Source organism: Pongo pygmaeus, chromosome 15 (genome assembly GCF_028885625.2).
Source record: "Pongo pygmaeus isolate AG05252 chromosome 15, NHGRI_mPonPyg2-v2.0_pri, whole genome shotgun sequence".
NCBI lineage: Eukaryota > Metazoa > Chordata > Mammalia > Primates > Hominidae > Pongo > Pongo pygmaeus.
The window spans coordinates 93,060,486-93,075,456 of NC_072388.2; the positions used below are offsets into that span (position 1 = coordinate 93,060,486).

General features: G+C 50.9%; 1 protein-coding gene across 6 annotated transcripts in view; it reads left to right on the plus strand.

The window, feature by feature from the left end:
* Window positions 1-14,971, plus strand: part of OTUB2 (OTU deubiquitinase, ubiquitin aldehyde binding 2) — a 33,285-nt gene that overhangs the window by 7,683 nt on the left and 10,631 nt on the right. For 2 of the 6 annotated variants that reach the window (XM_054447505.2, XM_054447504.2), the window contains exon 3: window positions 14,076-14,171. In XM_054447505.2, coding sequence (XP_054303480.1) covers window positions 14,076-14,171 — 96 coding nt within the window. The other 4 variants (XM_054447506.2, XM_063652035.1, XM_054447507.2 and 1 more) reach the window with 4 other exon arrangements.

Genomic DNA, 14,971 nt, shown 5'->3' on the forward strand with positions numbered 1-14,971 from the left:
CAGTGTAACCAGCATCAGGAAAATGGCCGCTCTTGCCAGCATGGGTGTGGCTGCCTGAAATGCCTCCATCATAGCTTCATTCCATTGATCTAGGGAAACGGCAGACAACCCCCTTTTCAGGCACCCAGACACCATCCTTGGTGGGGCTCCTCCCTGTCACATGCAAATCTATACCAGCTAACAGAAGCTGCGAGTCTCAGGCCTCATGATGACCTTGTCCCCTTTAGGCTTAGTCACACCAGGAGGAAGGAGACTCAGGCCCCGAATAGCCACCAAGCAAAGCCCACATTTATTAGGCACTTACTGAATGCCAAGTACAATGTTAGTGCTTTTCACGATCATCTCATGTAATCTTTGAGATAGGAATGAACACTCCCACTTTACAGATGAGGTAACCGAGGCCCAGAGAGGTATGACTTGCTCAAGGAGTAATGCCATGGGAAGGGTGACATGAACATACTTGACTTCGCTGCCCACACTCATAATTACCATGGCCTCCTGCTCCCTCCAAATCCCAATAGCAAGGGATCAACACCAAAGGAGGACAGACATGGTGGGGAAATTCAAAGGGGTTCATGACCATCTGGGCAATCCGGGAAGGCCTCATGGACAAGGCCCCAGGATTTGAAGGACAAGTGGTATTTGACAAGTGGGCATTCCAGGAGGAGCAAAGGCACAGAGAGGTGTGAAAGCACAAGGAAGTTTCCAGGCCCTCAAAGCCATCCCTGTAAGCTCATGTATTATTGGACAAGTGGGGAAGTCAGGGAGAGAAGGTGAGAAAGGTGGGCTGGGGCTCCATTGCAGAGAGTGGGATGACATCAACCCGGGAGAGCTCTCTGGGTCTGACCAGGCTGAGAAGGGCCAGATCGTGAGTGGCATGGGCAGCAGAACCCAGCCCTCAAATCTGGGGCATCCAGTACCCAGGTACGCAGGTCCTTTGCTGGAAGACAGGACAACCAAAGCCTCCTGCTTCTCTGGACTTGTGAAGCCCCAGCTGCCATTCCCCGACCCCTCCACCCAGACACCTGGACAACAGGGAGAAGGGGTGCAGGAAAGATGGAGCAAATTCATTCCAGACAGAACACATGGATCCCCTGCCATGGGCAGCCCCTAACGACGCTGTCCGCATTTTCGATGCAGACCCAGCTTGAAAATCCACTGAACCCTTCTGCCACTTTTTTCCTTCTAATCAGGCTTTAGAGAGCTTACGAGGAATCTTGATTAGTTAGACTAAGGAAATTACATTTTCCCTGCTAATTGAGCTAAATTTGAGGAAATATTCTGTTACGCATACACTGAGATTCTTGTAAGATTATGTGTGTGTGTGTGTTTAAAGCCTTTGTTACTACAAATATTAAAACAAAACAAAACAAAACATTTTAACCACCCAGATTGTCCAGCCCTCTCACTGAGTGAGGAACCAGAAGACCAGAGAGGGCCTGGGCATTGCCTGGGGTCACACAGCAGTGAGTGGCAGAGCCCAGGGGCCCAGAATTCCTCATGGACTCCAGCCCAGTGCTCCTCCCACACTCCCGTGCTGGCTTGGTTTGGAACTGCTGGGGCCTGAGGAAGGGCAGAGAGTGGGCCCAGGAGTCGGGGCTTAGTGCAGCCGAACTTGAGGGCTCATCAAAGCCTTGGCTGAAAAGACTCTTCACCCATACCTCTCACCCAGATGCCATGGAACCTGGCTCAGTCATTCCTCCACAGAGGGAAGCTAACACGCCTTGGAATGAGCACTGGCTGGGGAGTCAGGAGTCCGGGGATCCAGCCCAGCCAGGCCACTTCTTAGCTCAGCAGCACTGGGCTGCTCCTGTCACCTCTCTGGCTTCCTTGGCGGTAAAAAAAAAAAAAAAAAAAAGAAACCGCCTGAAAACAAATGGGGGTCAGGGGCGGGGGCAGGTAACACAGCCCCTGTAGTCACGTGCAGAGTGAATTCGAAACCAGCTCTGGAGTCACACTGCCTGGGACTGAATCCCACTTGAGCGCTATGTGACTTAGGCAAGGAACTTAAACTCTCTGTACATGTTTCCTCATCTGTGAAATAGGGATAATAATAACAGGACCTACCCCCATAAACCAGTTGTGAGGAAATTAAGTAAGATAATTCTGTATATGTGGAGAGTTCAGGATAGCGCCTGATATGTAGTAGGTGTTCTGCATAACTGTATGAGTAACTGTAAAAAATTACCTGCTATTGTTACTGCTCCTTGAGCCTCCATTGACCTCACACTCCCTACCCAGGACATGATACATGCTTGGAAGACTCAGATGTCTGTATGCCCCACATCAGTAAGAGTGGGGCACGGCGGGCGGGGGCGGGGGGCAGCAGCAGGAAGGGGAATTGCTCAATACACGCTCCTGGAAATCTTAATTTTGTGAAGTGGATCCATGCAACGCACTGAGCCCCCCTCCCCTACAAACTCTCCCTCCCACACCCAAGCAGCTCCTCCAGGACTCAAGGGCTGGTGAATGAATCTTTGAATGATAAATATTCCTATTTTGATGTCCATTAATAATGAGCTTGTAGGCAAGATGAGTCATCTAGACCTGGTTCACGGATATCCCCACAATTTCAGAGCCACAGAGTCAACGATCCTGGACATTCATTCATTCAACAAACATTAACTGGGTGCGTGGCAACCTACTGATTCATGAGTTGGAAGAGGGTAAAATATTATATAGAAGCCATACTTAATGTTATTGGACACGTGTTCCCTAAGCTCCTATCCTCTGATCTTGTGCAAACTATACTTATGTGACCTTGTTTATGAATTAATGACGGCCAGCTAATCCTTCAGAAGACTCCAATTTGAGGTTTGCGCAAAAACTCTTTAGCCTTACAAATGAGGACCTGTCCTTCTGGGTTGAGCTAACTCCTCTGCTAGTTAAAAGCTTTCTGTGTCTTTAAAAGGGGGAGGCATCCTGTCAAATGGGCCCTAAAGCATAGGCTGAAGGCGCGTGAAGTCCCACCCACTTTCTATGACGTCCTAGGTCCCGGCTCCTGATTGCCCGCCTGAGACGTCAATCGCGGGGCGTGTGTCTTGCTGGGACACAGTGGAGGTCTAACCTTTGGTTTGCGGAGCGGTCGGGTGTATTCTCCGCCGCCCCCACGCCCTCGAGGTCCCCGCCACCGAACCAGCGGCGGAGCCCGCCCGCACCTCCCGCGGCATTCCCGCACCGGATCGCTCCTCGCTGGGGCGGGACCTGGCCTGGCGGCTCCGGTCACTATGGTCAGTGATCGTGGGGGATCGCGAATGGGGAGCGGGCAGGGGGCGCGGTGGGCGGGGTCGCTGCCGGAGCGGGTGCACCCGCGGGACGGGGGTCGGACGCGAGGCTCAGCCCCCAGCCCGCCCCCGCCGCGTTCCGACCCCCTGAAATACGGAGTCCGGACGGATACTGAGAGCCAGGTCGCGCCCCCCGTACCCCGTGGACGTGCAGCTGAGGAGGTCCAGCTCGGCCCCGAGCCCCAGCGCCCAGCGTGTCCACCCCAGGTGGCCCGGGGCGCCGCCTCGACGGCGCTGGGTGGGCGCCCTCGACGGAAGCAGGGACAGGGAGGCTGCAGCGCTACGGGTCGCCTCCTCTTTGTTAAGTAGCCCCCCAGTCAGCAGTCCACGGCCCCACCCACCCGACGGCTCGGCCGTCAAAGACCTCCTGGCCCCTGCCTCAACCCCACGAGGGGATCTAGGGGTTGCGCGGGGGGCCAGGTCGTCTGTCCCCGCGGGCGACTAGACCGTCTCCATCTTTGGAGTCAGGACCCACGTAGAGAGGATGCCTCAAGTTGTGAGGCGCATGAGTTAGGGGTCGGGGAAAAGAAAATACTCAGGAATCCCTGATGGAGAGTCTTGTCTGCGCAGAACGGGGCCCAGAGACCCTTTGAGCCAGGCTAACCCTGGGTTTGGGCAGGTGGGGAAACTGAAGCCAGACAGGGAAGGACTGGTACTGATTGTGGTGGACCTGGGACTTGAATCCAGGCCTCTGGACTCTCAGTTCAGTGCTCTTTGTGTTACATCAGCTCACCTTCCAGGTTGCCCTGGGGTCAGGCATCCTGCAGGGGACTGGGTAGGATGGCTGCCTAAGACCCTTCAACCCTGAGCAGGGGGAGCCTATGGAGTGAGGGCTGGGTGGCTTGAGTTGGGGCCACACAGACCCAGGTTCAAGTCTCACTTCCACCTGTTGGAAAGCGAAGAGGCTTTGGTTGGTCCGCTCTCCCCCTCAGCACCGTTTTGCACATCTGTGTCACGGGAACCATGTGAGATGATTAGCTGGAGCTTTTCCTGTGACAACAGAGTCTTGGAAATGGGTGTGCACAGATGCCCGGTTCTTCAAGCTTAGCCTCCTCTCTCCTATGACTGGGCAGGAAAATGGGTCACCACGGCAGGATGCTGCCAGGCTGGGGCATGGGTCAAAGCCTGGTCATGGCCTGGCACGATCTGGGTGTGGCATAGGCAGCCAGGGCACTTGAGCTGGGACTGTCCTTGCCAAGCCAGCCTGCTGCTTGGGGCGTAGCTGGGGGCCTCTGGAGCATCTGGAAGCACCAGCTTCCTGCTTCCACTTGGTGCCTAAGGGTTTACCTGGTTGAGCTGCTCCCGGAAGACATCCCAGGTGTTTCTGCATCACCCACCAGGGAGTGGTGGAGCTGGGGTAATGATGGACTTAGCCACCCAGGAGCTGGAGGCTGGCATGCCCTCTGGCCACCACTCAGCAGCTGAGTGCACAGCAGAGGCGGTAGCTGCTCTTTGTGCCATGCAGTGAGGCCGCTCACTCTGCCCCCTATCTGCCCTGACTCAGGAGACTGGAAGTTAGATGGCAGATGGGGGTCCAAAGCCCTCACCCCTCACCAGGGGCTTGGGTGCCTTGGCGATGGATGAAGTGGTTAACCCACTAAAATAGGACGTCTGTCTGGTAATCACAGGGGTGGAGGCCATGCAGGGTCTTTTCCCTTCCCTTCACATGGCATTTATTGAGCACCTACTGCATGCAGGGACCATACTGGGCCCTGTGCTGCATGGTGGGTTTTTATGTTGAACCTGCACTATGTGGATGGTGGTGACAGAAGGAATATCCTTGGAAATATAGCATCTTCTTTGCTTTCCTGTTTCTACATCACTCGGCTAAGCTTGAGGAAGGGCCCCCCGTGGAAGACACAAAGACACTTGGGAAGGTAGGGGTGAGACAAGGACCAGGCCTCTGGCAGGGACTGCAAATAGCTAGGGGTCTCATGCACTCAAGGTGCATTTCATGTTTGACGAATGAATGAGTCAGACATAAGCAGGAAAACCACAGGGTCCTATTGTGCTTTGTTCTGTTATTTGTCAAACAGGCCCCCAGTGGGCGCCTTTGTCAGGCCTGTGCTGGGCACTGTGACACTGATGAGAAAGACAAGGTGCCTGCCCGCTCTAGGAGCTCACTGCCTGCTGGCCAAGACAGCTGGACACAAGCAGTGTCTGAGCTACAGGTCATGGCCTAAGAGGCCTAAGGACATTGGGAACACAGTGAGAGGTCAGTATGCTCTGAGGGAGTGGAGGTGTTGGAAGGTTCTGCAGAGGAGGTCTTTTGAGCTGGGGGAGGTCTTTTGAGCTGAGTTGAAGGATGTATATGAGTGTTCAAGAAGGATTTGGGAAGGGCACATTCGTTTTGGCGGGTGCGGGGGGACAGTGGGCTATCAGGCCTTGAAGCATGGTCAAGAATGGGGGATTTTGGCAAAGGTAAACAGCCTCTGAAGATGCAAGGAGATTGAGGGAGGCAGGGAAATTGAGTCTAGAAAATTCGGTGGGGTCAGGATGTTCTGTGCAGGGCCTCACTTGCTATGCTGTGGGGTTTGGGTTTTATTCCACCAATGAGGGGGAAACCATAACATAATTTTGACAAGTAAGAGATAGTTGACTTGGACGATCTCTCTGACGATGAAGTGGACACAGGGTTGGAGATAGCCAGGCTGGAGTCAGAGCCTGGCTAGTCCCATGCATGCGTCTGTCTATTCATTCATGCAGTGTGTGAGCTTCCCAGGCTGCCCTAACAAAGTACCACAAACTGGTGTAGAGCAACAGAAATGGATTCTTACAGTGCTGGAGGCTGGAAGCTCAAGATCAAGGTGTCAGCAGGGCCATGCTCCCTCTGAAGGCGCTAGGGAAGGTTCTGTTCCAGGCCTCCCTCCAAGCTTCTGGTAGCTCCTTGGCTTGTGGTTGCAGAACTCTGATCTTCACGTGGTGCGCTTCCTGTATGCCGGTCTGTGTCCTAATTTCCTCTTTTTATAAGGACACCAGTCATATTGGATTAGAGACCCACCCTACTCCAGTATGACCTCATCTCAGCTAATTACATCTGCAACAACCCTATTTCCAAATAAGATCCCATTCTAAGGTACCAAGGATTAGGAATTCAACATATGAATTTTGGTGGGGGGACACAGTTCAACCCATAACACTCAGTCTACATTTCTGGAGCATGGCTGTGTGCCAGGCACTGAGGAGCCAGCACTCACAGGCAGACAAAGTCCCTGCCCTCATGGAATTGGCATTCCAGTGGAGGGAGCCGGGCAGCATGTGGGTAAACAGGCGACCCTATCAGATCATGCCATGAAGAAATAGAGGTGAGAGGGATGGGGAGCGGCATGGGAAGTCCTCTCTGAGGAGGTGACGCCACCTGCATCTTGGGAAAGGCAGAGGAAGAATCCAGGTCGAAGGAGCAGCCGTGCAAAGGCCCTGGGGTGAGAATGAGTGTGTCTTGTGAAGGAACAGAGAGAGGGCCACATGGGGTCAGACCTGGGAGGTCTTTGTCAAAAGATTGAGGCTTGGCCTAAGTGAGGGAGTCCATTGGAGAGCGTGGGGGAAGGGCGTGCCCTTGCAGGCTAAGCAGCTTGTATTGGCTGCTTGTGGAGAATGGGCTGGGATGGGGGCAGGAGTGGAAGCCAGGAGGTCCTTGGGCAGATGTTGGTGCAGCCTCCCTGGGGGGAGATGATGGCAGCTTGGACCAATGGGGAGGTCGGGGAGCAAGGAGTGGAGAAGCACTTCTGGGTCTCGGCGTGAGCTCTGCTTAGATGGAGGGGCATTCTGGGGAGCTGTAGAAGCCTGTGGGGGGTGGAGGGCGAGGTGGGCAGGAGAGCAGTCAGGGACACGCTAATTCAGTAATGTTCTCAGACTTCTGAGCGGGAGTGGCTGTGGAGTCAGAGCTCTAGGGAGAGGTCAGGCCCGGAGAGGAAGATCTGAGGGCTGTTTGGAGGATGCTGTATGAGTCCAGGCATATGATAAGAGAGAAGGCCCGGGCCCAGGTCAGGGTCTCTGCAAAGCCAGCCAATAACTGACCCAGGGGGCGAAGGCTCAGTGCAGGGTCTTGTCACTTTTCTTAGTGGAGCAGCAGAGAAGGGACATGTAGCAGGCTGAGCAATGGCCCCAGTGATGTCCATGTCCTAATCCCCACAATCTGTGACTATGTTACTATGGCGAGAGGGACTTGGCAGATGGGATTCAGTTAAGGATCCTGAGTTATCCAGGTAGGCACAATGACGTAATCACAAGTGTCCTTATGAGAGCAAGGCAGAGTGATGTGGGGTTGGGGGCCGGTGCGTAAGCCAGGAAACCCGGGAGCCCCTAGAAACCGAAGACAAGAAAACAGGTTCTCCTCTAGAGCCCACAGAAGGAACGCCGCTCCGTCGCCATCTTGCTTTAGGCCAGCAACACTCCTTTCGGACTTGTGGCCTCCAGCACTGTCAGATCGTAAATTTGTGTTGTTTTGAGACACTAAGTTTGTGCTCGCTTGTTACAGCAGCCACAGGAAACTCAGGGCACTCGGCTGCCCCCAAATCCATGGCTTCCAAACATTTATCATCGCTCATCTCATCAATACAAAACCTCTGTGGCCAGGCACTCACGCCTGTAATCCCAGCATTTTGGGAGGCCAAGGCGGGAGGATTGCTTGAGCCCAGGAGTTTGAGACCAGCCTGGGCAACACAGTGAGATCCCATCTCAAAAAAAAAAGAAAAAGAAAACAACGTTGAGCACTGCATGCGTACATATGTCACATATCATACCCCTGAGTACACATCTGAAGGGACATTTCCTTCCAGCCCCTGGAGCAGTCCATAGTGCTGGGCCCATGGCTGCAGGCTGCGTGAGGAGTCCTTGGGTTATGTGGGCAGGTTTCAGGTATATACAGAGGCTTGGGAGGGAAAACCAGAAGAAAGTGGGGACTCGTACTTTCCCTAAATTTGGAGGTGGGGCTCGGTACATGGATTAGGGATGGGGTATCAGGGGCAACCTCTCCAGCATCATGGTGGGAGTTTTATATCCCAGCTCTTTAATCTCAGCCGGCGTTCCAGGGATGTAGGAGGAAGGACCAGCAGACAGATGTAGTGCTGGCTCCCACCAAAGACTCAAAGCCAGTCTGAACACCAAGCCCACGTCCCAGCGCTTTCTGCTAGTTCCCAGGGTTACTGGGGAAAGGCGGTGATTAAAGAACATCCTTTTCTCACTTTGAAATATATTCCTCCACGCAAGCTGCTAAATCTGTTTCCAAGCTGCAGTGCTATCTGACTTAATTAATTAGCATCTATTTGCAAACCAGCAATTAAAGGGCTAAAGTCCTTTTAGGTGGCCTAATTAGGTCTGACAGGACATTGTCAGATGTGGCCTGTCCTTTCTCCATAACATCCTAGAAATTTTCAGCCATGGTTTTAAAAGCAATTATAAATGAGAGTCAGCCAGGTCAAGCATCATGCCTGATTTATGGGCTAGTAAATTGAGGGTGTGCCTGGGGTTCTTCCGGGAGCTTGAGTCTCTGGTCTTGCCAGGGGTGCGGCCAGAGCCCTGCTAGTGGGGAGTGGCAGGGGACCAACTTGGGCGGACTTGGGTCATTCTGGAGGTGCCAGGTGGGGACTTGAAGGGCCAAAGTGAGAATCCACTTGTCCCCAGGTCCCCCAATAATTACATCTGGGACCACTGGTGCGCTGGAGGTAGCCCAAGGTTCCATCACCTGCAGATGGAATAGCCCACCTGCGAGACATTTGTAAGCAGGGGTAGCTCTTAAATAGTGTGGAGCAAAGGGAAAACAATCTCCAGAATATCTATAGAATAATATGCAAACTTAAAATGCACGCATACTTACAAGTCTGTATTTTTTAAAAGACAAATGCATTTCATTTATAAGAGGTACCTAGAGTAGTCAACTTCATTAGAGACAGAAAAGTAGAAAGGTGGTCGCCAGAGACTGGGGGCAAGGGGATGGAGAGTTAGTGTTTAATGAGTAAAGATTCATCATAAGTACATGGAAGAAAAAAAATGGGTATAGGAGTTTCAGTTTGGGAAGATTAAAAGTTTTGGGATGGGTGGTGGTGATGGCTGCAGTGTTGTGTGAATGTACTTAAGGCCACTAAACTGTGTACTTAAAAATGGTTAAAATAATAAATTTTTGGTTATGTATGTTTTACCATAATCATAATAAAAAGCAAATATATCTAGAAAGACATGCCATAGAGACTACCTATAGGGGCATGGGGGGATGGAGGAATGGAAATAGGGATCAGGGACGAAGGAGAACAAAACCTGAAAAAATTCCTTCCTGAGGCTGGTGCCCACAGTGTGTTCTGAAGGTGTGGTGAGCTCAGCTCTTAGCAGCTGAGAGGGCTCCAAACTGCTATGTAGTATTTTCTTTTTTTTGTTTTGGAAATGAAGTCTGTTGCCCAGGCTGGAGTGCAGTGGTGCAGTCACGGCTCACTGCAACCTCTGCTGCCTGAGTTCAAGTGAGTCTCCTGCCTCGGCCTCCCAAGTAGCTGAGATTACAGGTGCCCACCACCACACCCGGCTCATTTTTGTATTTTTAGTAGAGGCTCATTTTTGTATTTTTAGTAGAGATGGAGTTTCGCCATGTTGGCCAGGATGGTCTTGAACTCCTGACCTCGTGATCCGCCCGCCTCAGCCTCCCAAAGTGCTGGGATTAGAGGTGAGCCACCGGGCCCGGCCCTACGTAATATTTTTCCTTAACTTGGCTCTTTTAAAGAGCTGAAGTAGATTTGTCAAAAATGCAAATTTTATGTTAATAGAGCAAGTGGAAACCTAACTTGACTTTCCTGGCATAGGTGCCACCCCCGTTCCTAATCCACCTTTAAATATTCCTCATTTTAACTGTTGATGGCAGTTTTCTGCATTGAAGTACTTATGTCTGCATGTTGAAGATTAATTCCTTAAATCCATTCCACTCCTCCATTGATTGCCTTCTCAGACACTGCAGAGGAAATGTAGCTGATTTTGTGTCCTCCTTCCACCATTTTGGTTTTGGTTTCAGGCAGTCCAAGCACAAGCAGTATTAACTACAGTTGTTCTACTTTTTGATCTATGATTTAAAAAGACCCAAGCCATCATTTTTAGTCAGCTGTCTGTGTAAACAACAAGGCTTTTATACAGTATAAACAAATTGTTAGATAAATAACGGGACTTTGGAATGAAGTCAGAGGGTGCGTGAGTGGGAACGAATTGGGCAGAGCAGGTGCGCCTGTTTTTCAGTATTACCTGTTTGTCCTCTTACCATCCACACAAGGCAGCAGAGGGAGAGCTTTCATTCTGAAATGTATAGAATCCTATGAATATTTGCCTTATTAGCACGCAGTATGAGTGCCAAATTAATTGTACAACTAGCAATTGTTATTATGCTAGTAATGTCAATCTTTCATGATTTAGAATAGACCAAAACATGTTAACTTTTTATAAATTTGCCTTTGAAGTCAATAAATCTGGCTTGGTGTAAGTTAAAAGAAAAAACACAAATGAAAATGGAATGATTTTAAGCTCCGAGTCAGAGGCCTGCCCACTCTTGAGAAGAGAGACTAGCAAAGTAGAAAGAAGTTCAAGGTATGCTAGAGGCTGTCTTTCTCCTTGATGCGATCAGAAGGCTTGAAGGAAGTGGAAAGGCAAATCACTTTCCTTCCAGATATCACTGATGTATTTTACCACCATGTCTGGATATTGCCTGTAAATCGTGTCCTGTTCCACCTGTGATGAGCATCTCTTGGGCTAGAAAATGCTGTTGTGGGCACTGAACCCCCAGGATCAGGAGCTGGATGGAGAACTTTCCTGGGGGAGGCCTCAGGGGCAGGAGGTGGGGGCCTGGCCTGTTGATAAGAAGGCCCTAGGCTGCCCTGCGTGGAACATTCCTTGGTCCCTCAAGACCTCTGTGCTCTGCCTGCCTAGCAGTTTGGCATGGTAGAATTTTCATGGGCTTCAGAGTCAGACAGATCTGCCTAAAATTACTTCTTAGCACAGGGCACCTGACCTCGTCAGTAGAATGGGTATAATACCCATCTCAGGAGGTGGTCATGAGGATTAAGTGAGATAATGGGGACGTGTCAGCCTCTCTCCCCGAGCCAAGCACATAGTATTTGCACAATAATGGCACCTGCTATCACTTCATACCCTTGGGCCTAGGGTAGCAGATCGCCAGATCATCTTCTATATGTTTGCTTTCAGCCTCACGCTCGCAGGATGGCTGCTGTAGACATTGCATCTGCATTAACGGTGGGAAGGAGTAGAACATTCCATCTCTGTTCCTTTTATCCAAAACCAAAAGCTTCCCCAGAAGTCCCTAGCAGACTTTTCATGGGTCCAGCTGGCCAACTCCAGCTACCTGGCTGCCCATAGCTGCAAGGGAGGCTAGGAGAATGGGAAAGAGGTAGGATTGTTGTGACTTACCCAGTCATTTTTCATCATGTTGTGGGATTCCATTAGTGGGGAGGAAACGGGTCGCAGCTGATGAGACAGGAGCCCTCGGCACCTTGCCCCCAAGTGTTGTCTGATTCCTCCTGATGGTTTTCCTGTTGCTTTGCCAGCCCACGCTATGAGGTCAGGGCAGAAGGAAGGAAGGAAACTGGGGCTGGATTAGTTTCACAAAGAAGAGTCGGTACAGAGTGGAAGCTTCTAGAAGCAAAATCCAGAATCCTTTCTTCCCACCCCCCAAGTGTTTGCATGCCCTGTTTCCTCTTTCCTCTTTTGGAAACATTCTTCATCCAGTTCTTTTTTTTTTCTTTTTTTTTTTGAGACAGAGTCTCGCTCTGTCACCCAGGCGGGAGTGGTGGCGCGATCTTGGCTCACTACAACCTCTGCCTTCCGGGTTTAAGAAATTCTCTACCTCAGCCACCTGAATAGCTGGGATTACAGGCACGTGCCACCATGCCCAGCTAATTTTTTGTATTTTTGGTAGAGACGAGTTTTCGCCATCTTGGACAGGCTGGTCTTGAACTCCCGACCTCGTGATCCACCCGCCTCGGCCTCCCAAAGTGCTGGTATTACAAGCGTGAGCCACCGTGCCTGGCCCATCCAGTTCTTTAGGACAATGAATTCATCCTCTATTCTTAAGCTATCTTCTGGGAAGTTGCCCTGAATCCCCCATGTTGGGGGGAGATCATGTTTGGTGCCACCAGAAAGGGCGAAATGGAATAAAGTGTAAGTTCAAGGGAGAGCCCAAGCCTGACTCAGATGAGGTGGGGAGATCAGGGAGGCTTCATGGAGGAGGTAGCTTTTATTCATTTGTTTGAAAAATATCTCACCCCCTTCTCCGTGCCAGGCCCTGGGTGAATGCAAGATGGCAGACAGTATGACAAGCTGTCATTCCAGGTCCCCTAAAAACACCCCTGCCCAGTCCCAGCTTCTCCCCTGACCTGACACTGGACACAGGATCCAGGCCAGATGGAAGTTTGCAGTCCGTCCCATGTGGAGACAGGAGCAACAAAAGTCATTTAGGCCTCATTATCTAATCTCATGGCCCAACTTTCTGCTTCTGTGTGCTGAGCTTTGGAAAAAGATAATCATCAAAAATCTGGATAGATTTCTTCAGGTGGAGAAAGGGGTTTGTAGCATCAGAGGGCTCCTCTCTGAGCAGGATGGTATTGGGTTGAGATCATTATCTAGTCAGTGATGAGGCTGAGAGGCTACCAGGGAAGGCCACTGTGGCTGGTGTGACATGAAAAAGGCCAGTTACAACTGCATGTCAACAATGATGGTGATACATGGATGGAAAACTTGATTACTATTTACAAAAACCCCAATTAACAGTGACCATCCACAGTGCTCTATTGCATAAAAATGGTCTCCCTGGGTTGTGTGCAGGAGCCAGCCTCATTTATTTTAAGCTGTAAACTATAAGTGGCTTTAACACCGTGTCTCTCACAGTATGTTCATGCTGCAATCGAAGCGGCTCTGGGTAGGTTGGAGGCTAGAGATGCATCTCCAGCTTGTTTGAGCCCTGTTGACAAGATAGCACAAGGTGGAGACCAGGCCTACGGGGAGTTGGCTGCTAGAATGTGTCTCCTGCAGTTTCCTTCACCCCGAAGCCTCCTTTTGCAGTTGCCTCCTCTCTGTCCGCCAATTTCTTCTCGGGCCTGGAGAGACCCTGCCTGTAGGAGGCTTGTCTTTCTGGGTTGGAATTGACCTAGACCTAGAGCTGGGCTGTAGTATAAACTTTCGCCGGTAGGTGGTGCATGAGGATGCCCTCCTGCCCTGTGCTCCCTGAGCCCAGATCTCTGACACCTTCTCTGGCATCTCCGTGTACCAGTGCCACACAGTGTGGCCTCTTCTGGTGACCTTATCACCCCCTATCTTGATTGTTTTTCCCTGTAGACTGTGAGCCTTGTGGGTGAGGGAGTGCTAGACGTCCTTCTTTCTGTATTTCCAGCATGTGACACAGTGCTGGGCATGTGGATGTTCAGGAATTGTTGGATGAATAAAAGAATGAATGAATGCATGAATGAGAGAGAAGGGACGGAAGGAGACAAAGGGCCTTATCCTCCAGCATGAAGATTCATTAGGTTCGAGATACAAATTCTGTGAAATGAATCAGGCTTCCAGTAACAAGATGAATTTCCTTATAACCAGGGCTATCTCTTCACGATGGCCCCGACCCTGACTATCCCTGTCCTGGAAATGCGGTGATCCCAACAGGCGTCTAGGATGCTGGTAACATACTCCCAGCATGAGAAGGTGGGAAGGTCTCATTCATTGTTGTCTGTAACCGGCAGTTCAGAGGCCACCAGCTCGGGGAGTCCCATCTGTTGCTTTTGAAATTGTCACAGCATTTCTTCCTTCCCTATCTTTCAGAGTGAAACATCTTTCAACCTAATATCAGAAAAATGTGACATTCTATCCATTCTTCGGGACCATCCTGAAAACAGGATTTACCGGAGGAAAATCGAGGTGGGGCAGAGGGCAGGGAGAAGAGCATCCTAAACTAAACAGGCTGGAGTTGGGAGTGTAATGGTGATGCCTCTTTGAAGGCTGATAGTTTGGGCCAGGTTCCTGGGCAAATGAAAGGATTCCTAGGATATTTTGATGTTGGACATTTGCCTTAGCAATAAATCCTTTCATTCCAAAAAAAAAAAAAAAGGATTTTTTTTGTTGAAAAGTTTAGCACTATCCTAATGTTTTATTTACTCACCAAGACTTCATTACAACTCTGTGAGGTAAGTACTTTTATTACCCCCATTTTACAGCTGAGGAAACTGAGGCACAGAAATTAAGTGGTGGCCATTTAGTTCATGAGTGGCCAAGCTAGGATTTAAACCCAAGCAGCCGAGTCTCAAGTCACATTCATAACTGCTGTGCTGGGAGACCTCTTGGAGGGAAAGTTTACTCCAGTGAGGCTAAAGGGATTTGTGGGAAGGCTGCAGGGATCGCTCATGGAGCACTCACCCGTGGATGGCAGGAGGAGCCAGGTGCCCACTCTGTCCCTCTGGCAGCAGGCCCCGGCCGCTCTCTGCACTCTGCAGGACTTCCTCTCGCTGCAGGACAGGCTTGCTCTGGCACTGGCCCCACAGGCCCTTCCCTTCAAGTTCCTCTCAGACACGCAGCACCATTGCTGGGCCCCAGTACTTATCCTCAGAGACTCTGATGGGTCCAGCTTGGGTCAGATGTCCATCAGCAGCCAGGGGTAGTGGTGTGGGCATCATGTGATCCGAACGCTGCTGCGGGGCACTTCCAGGGCAGGAGCTGGGCTC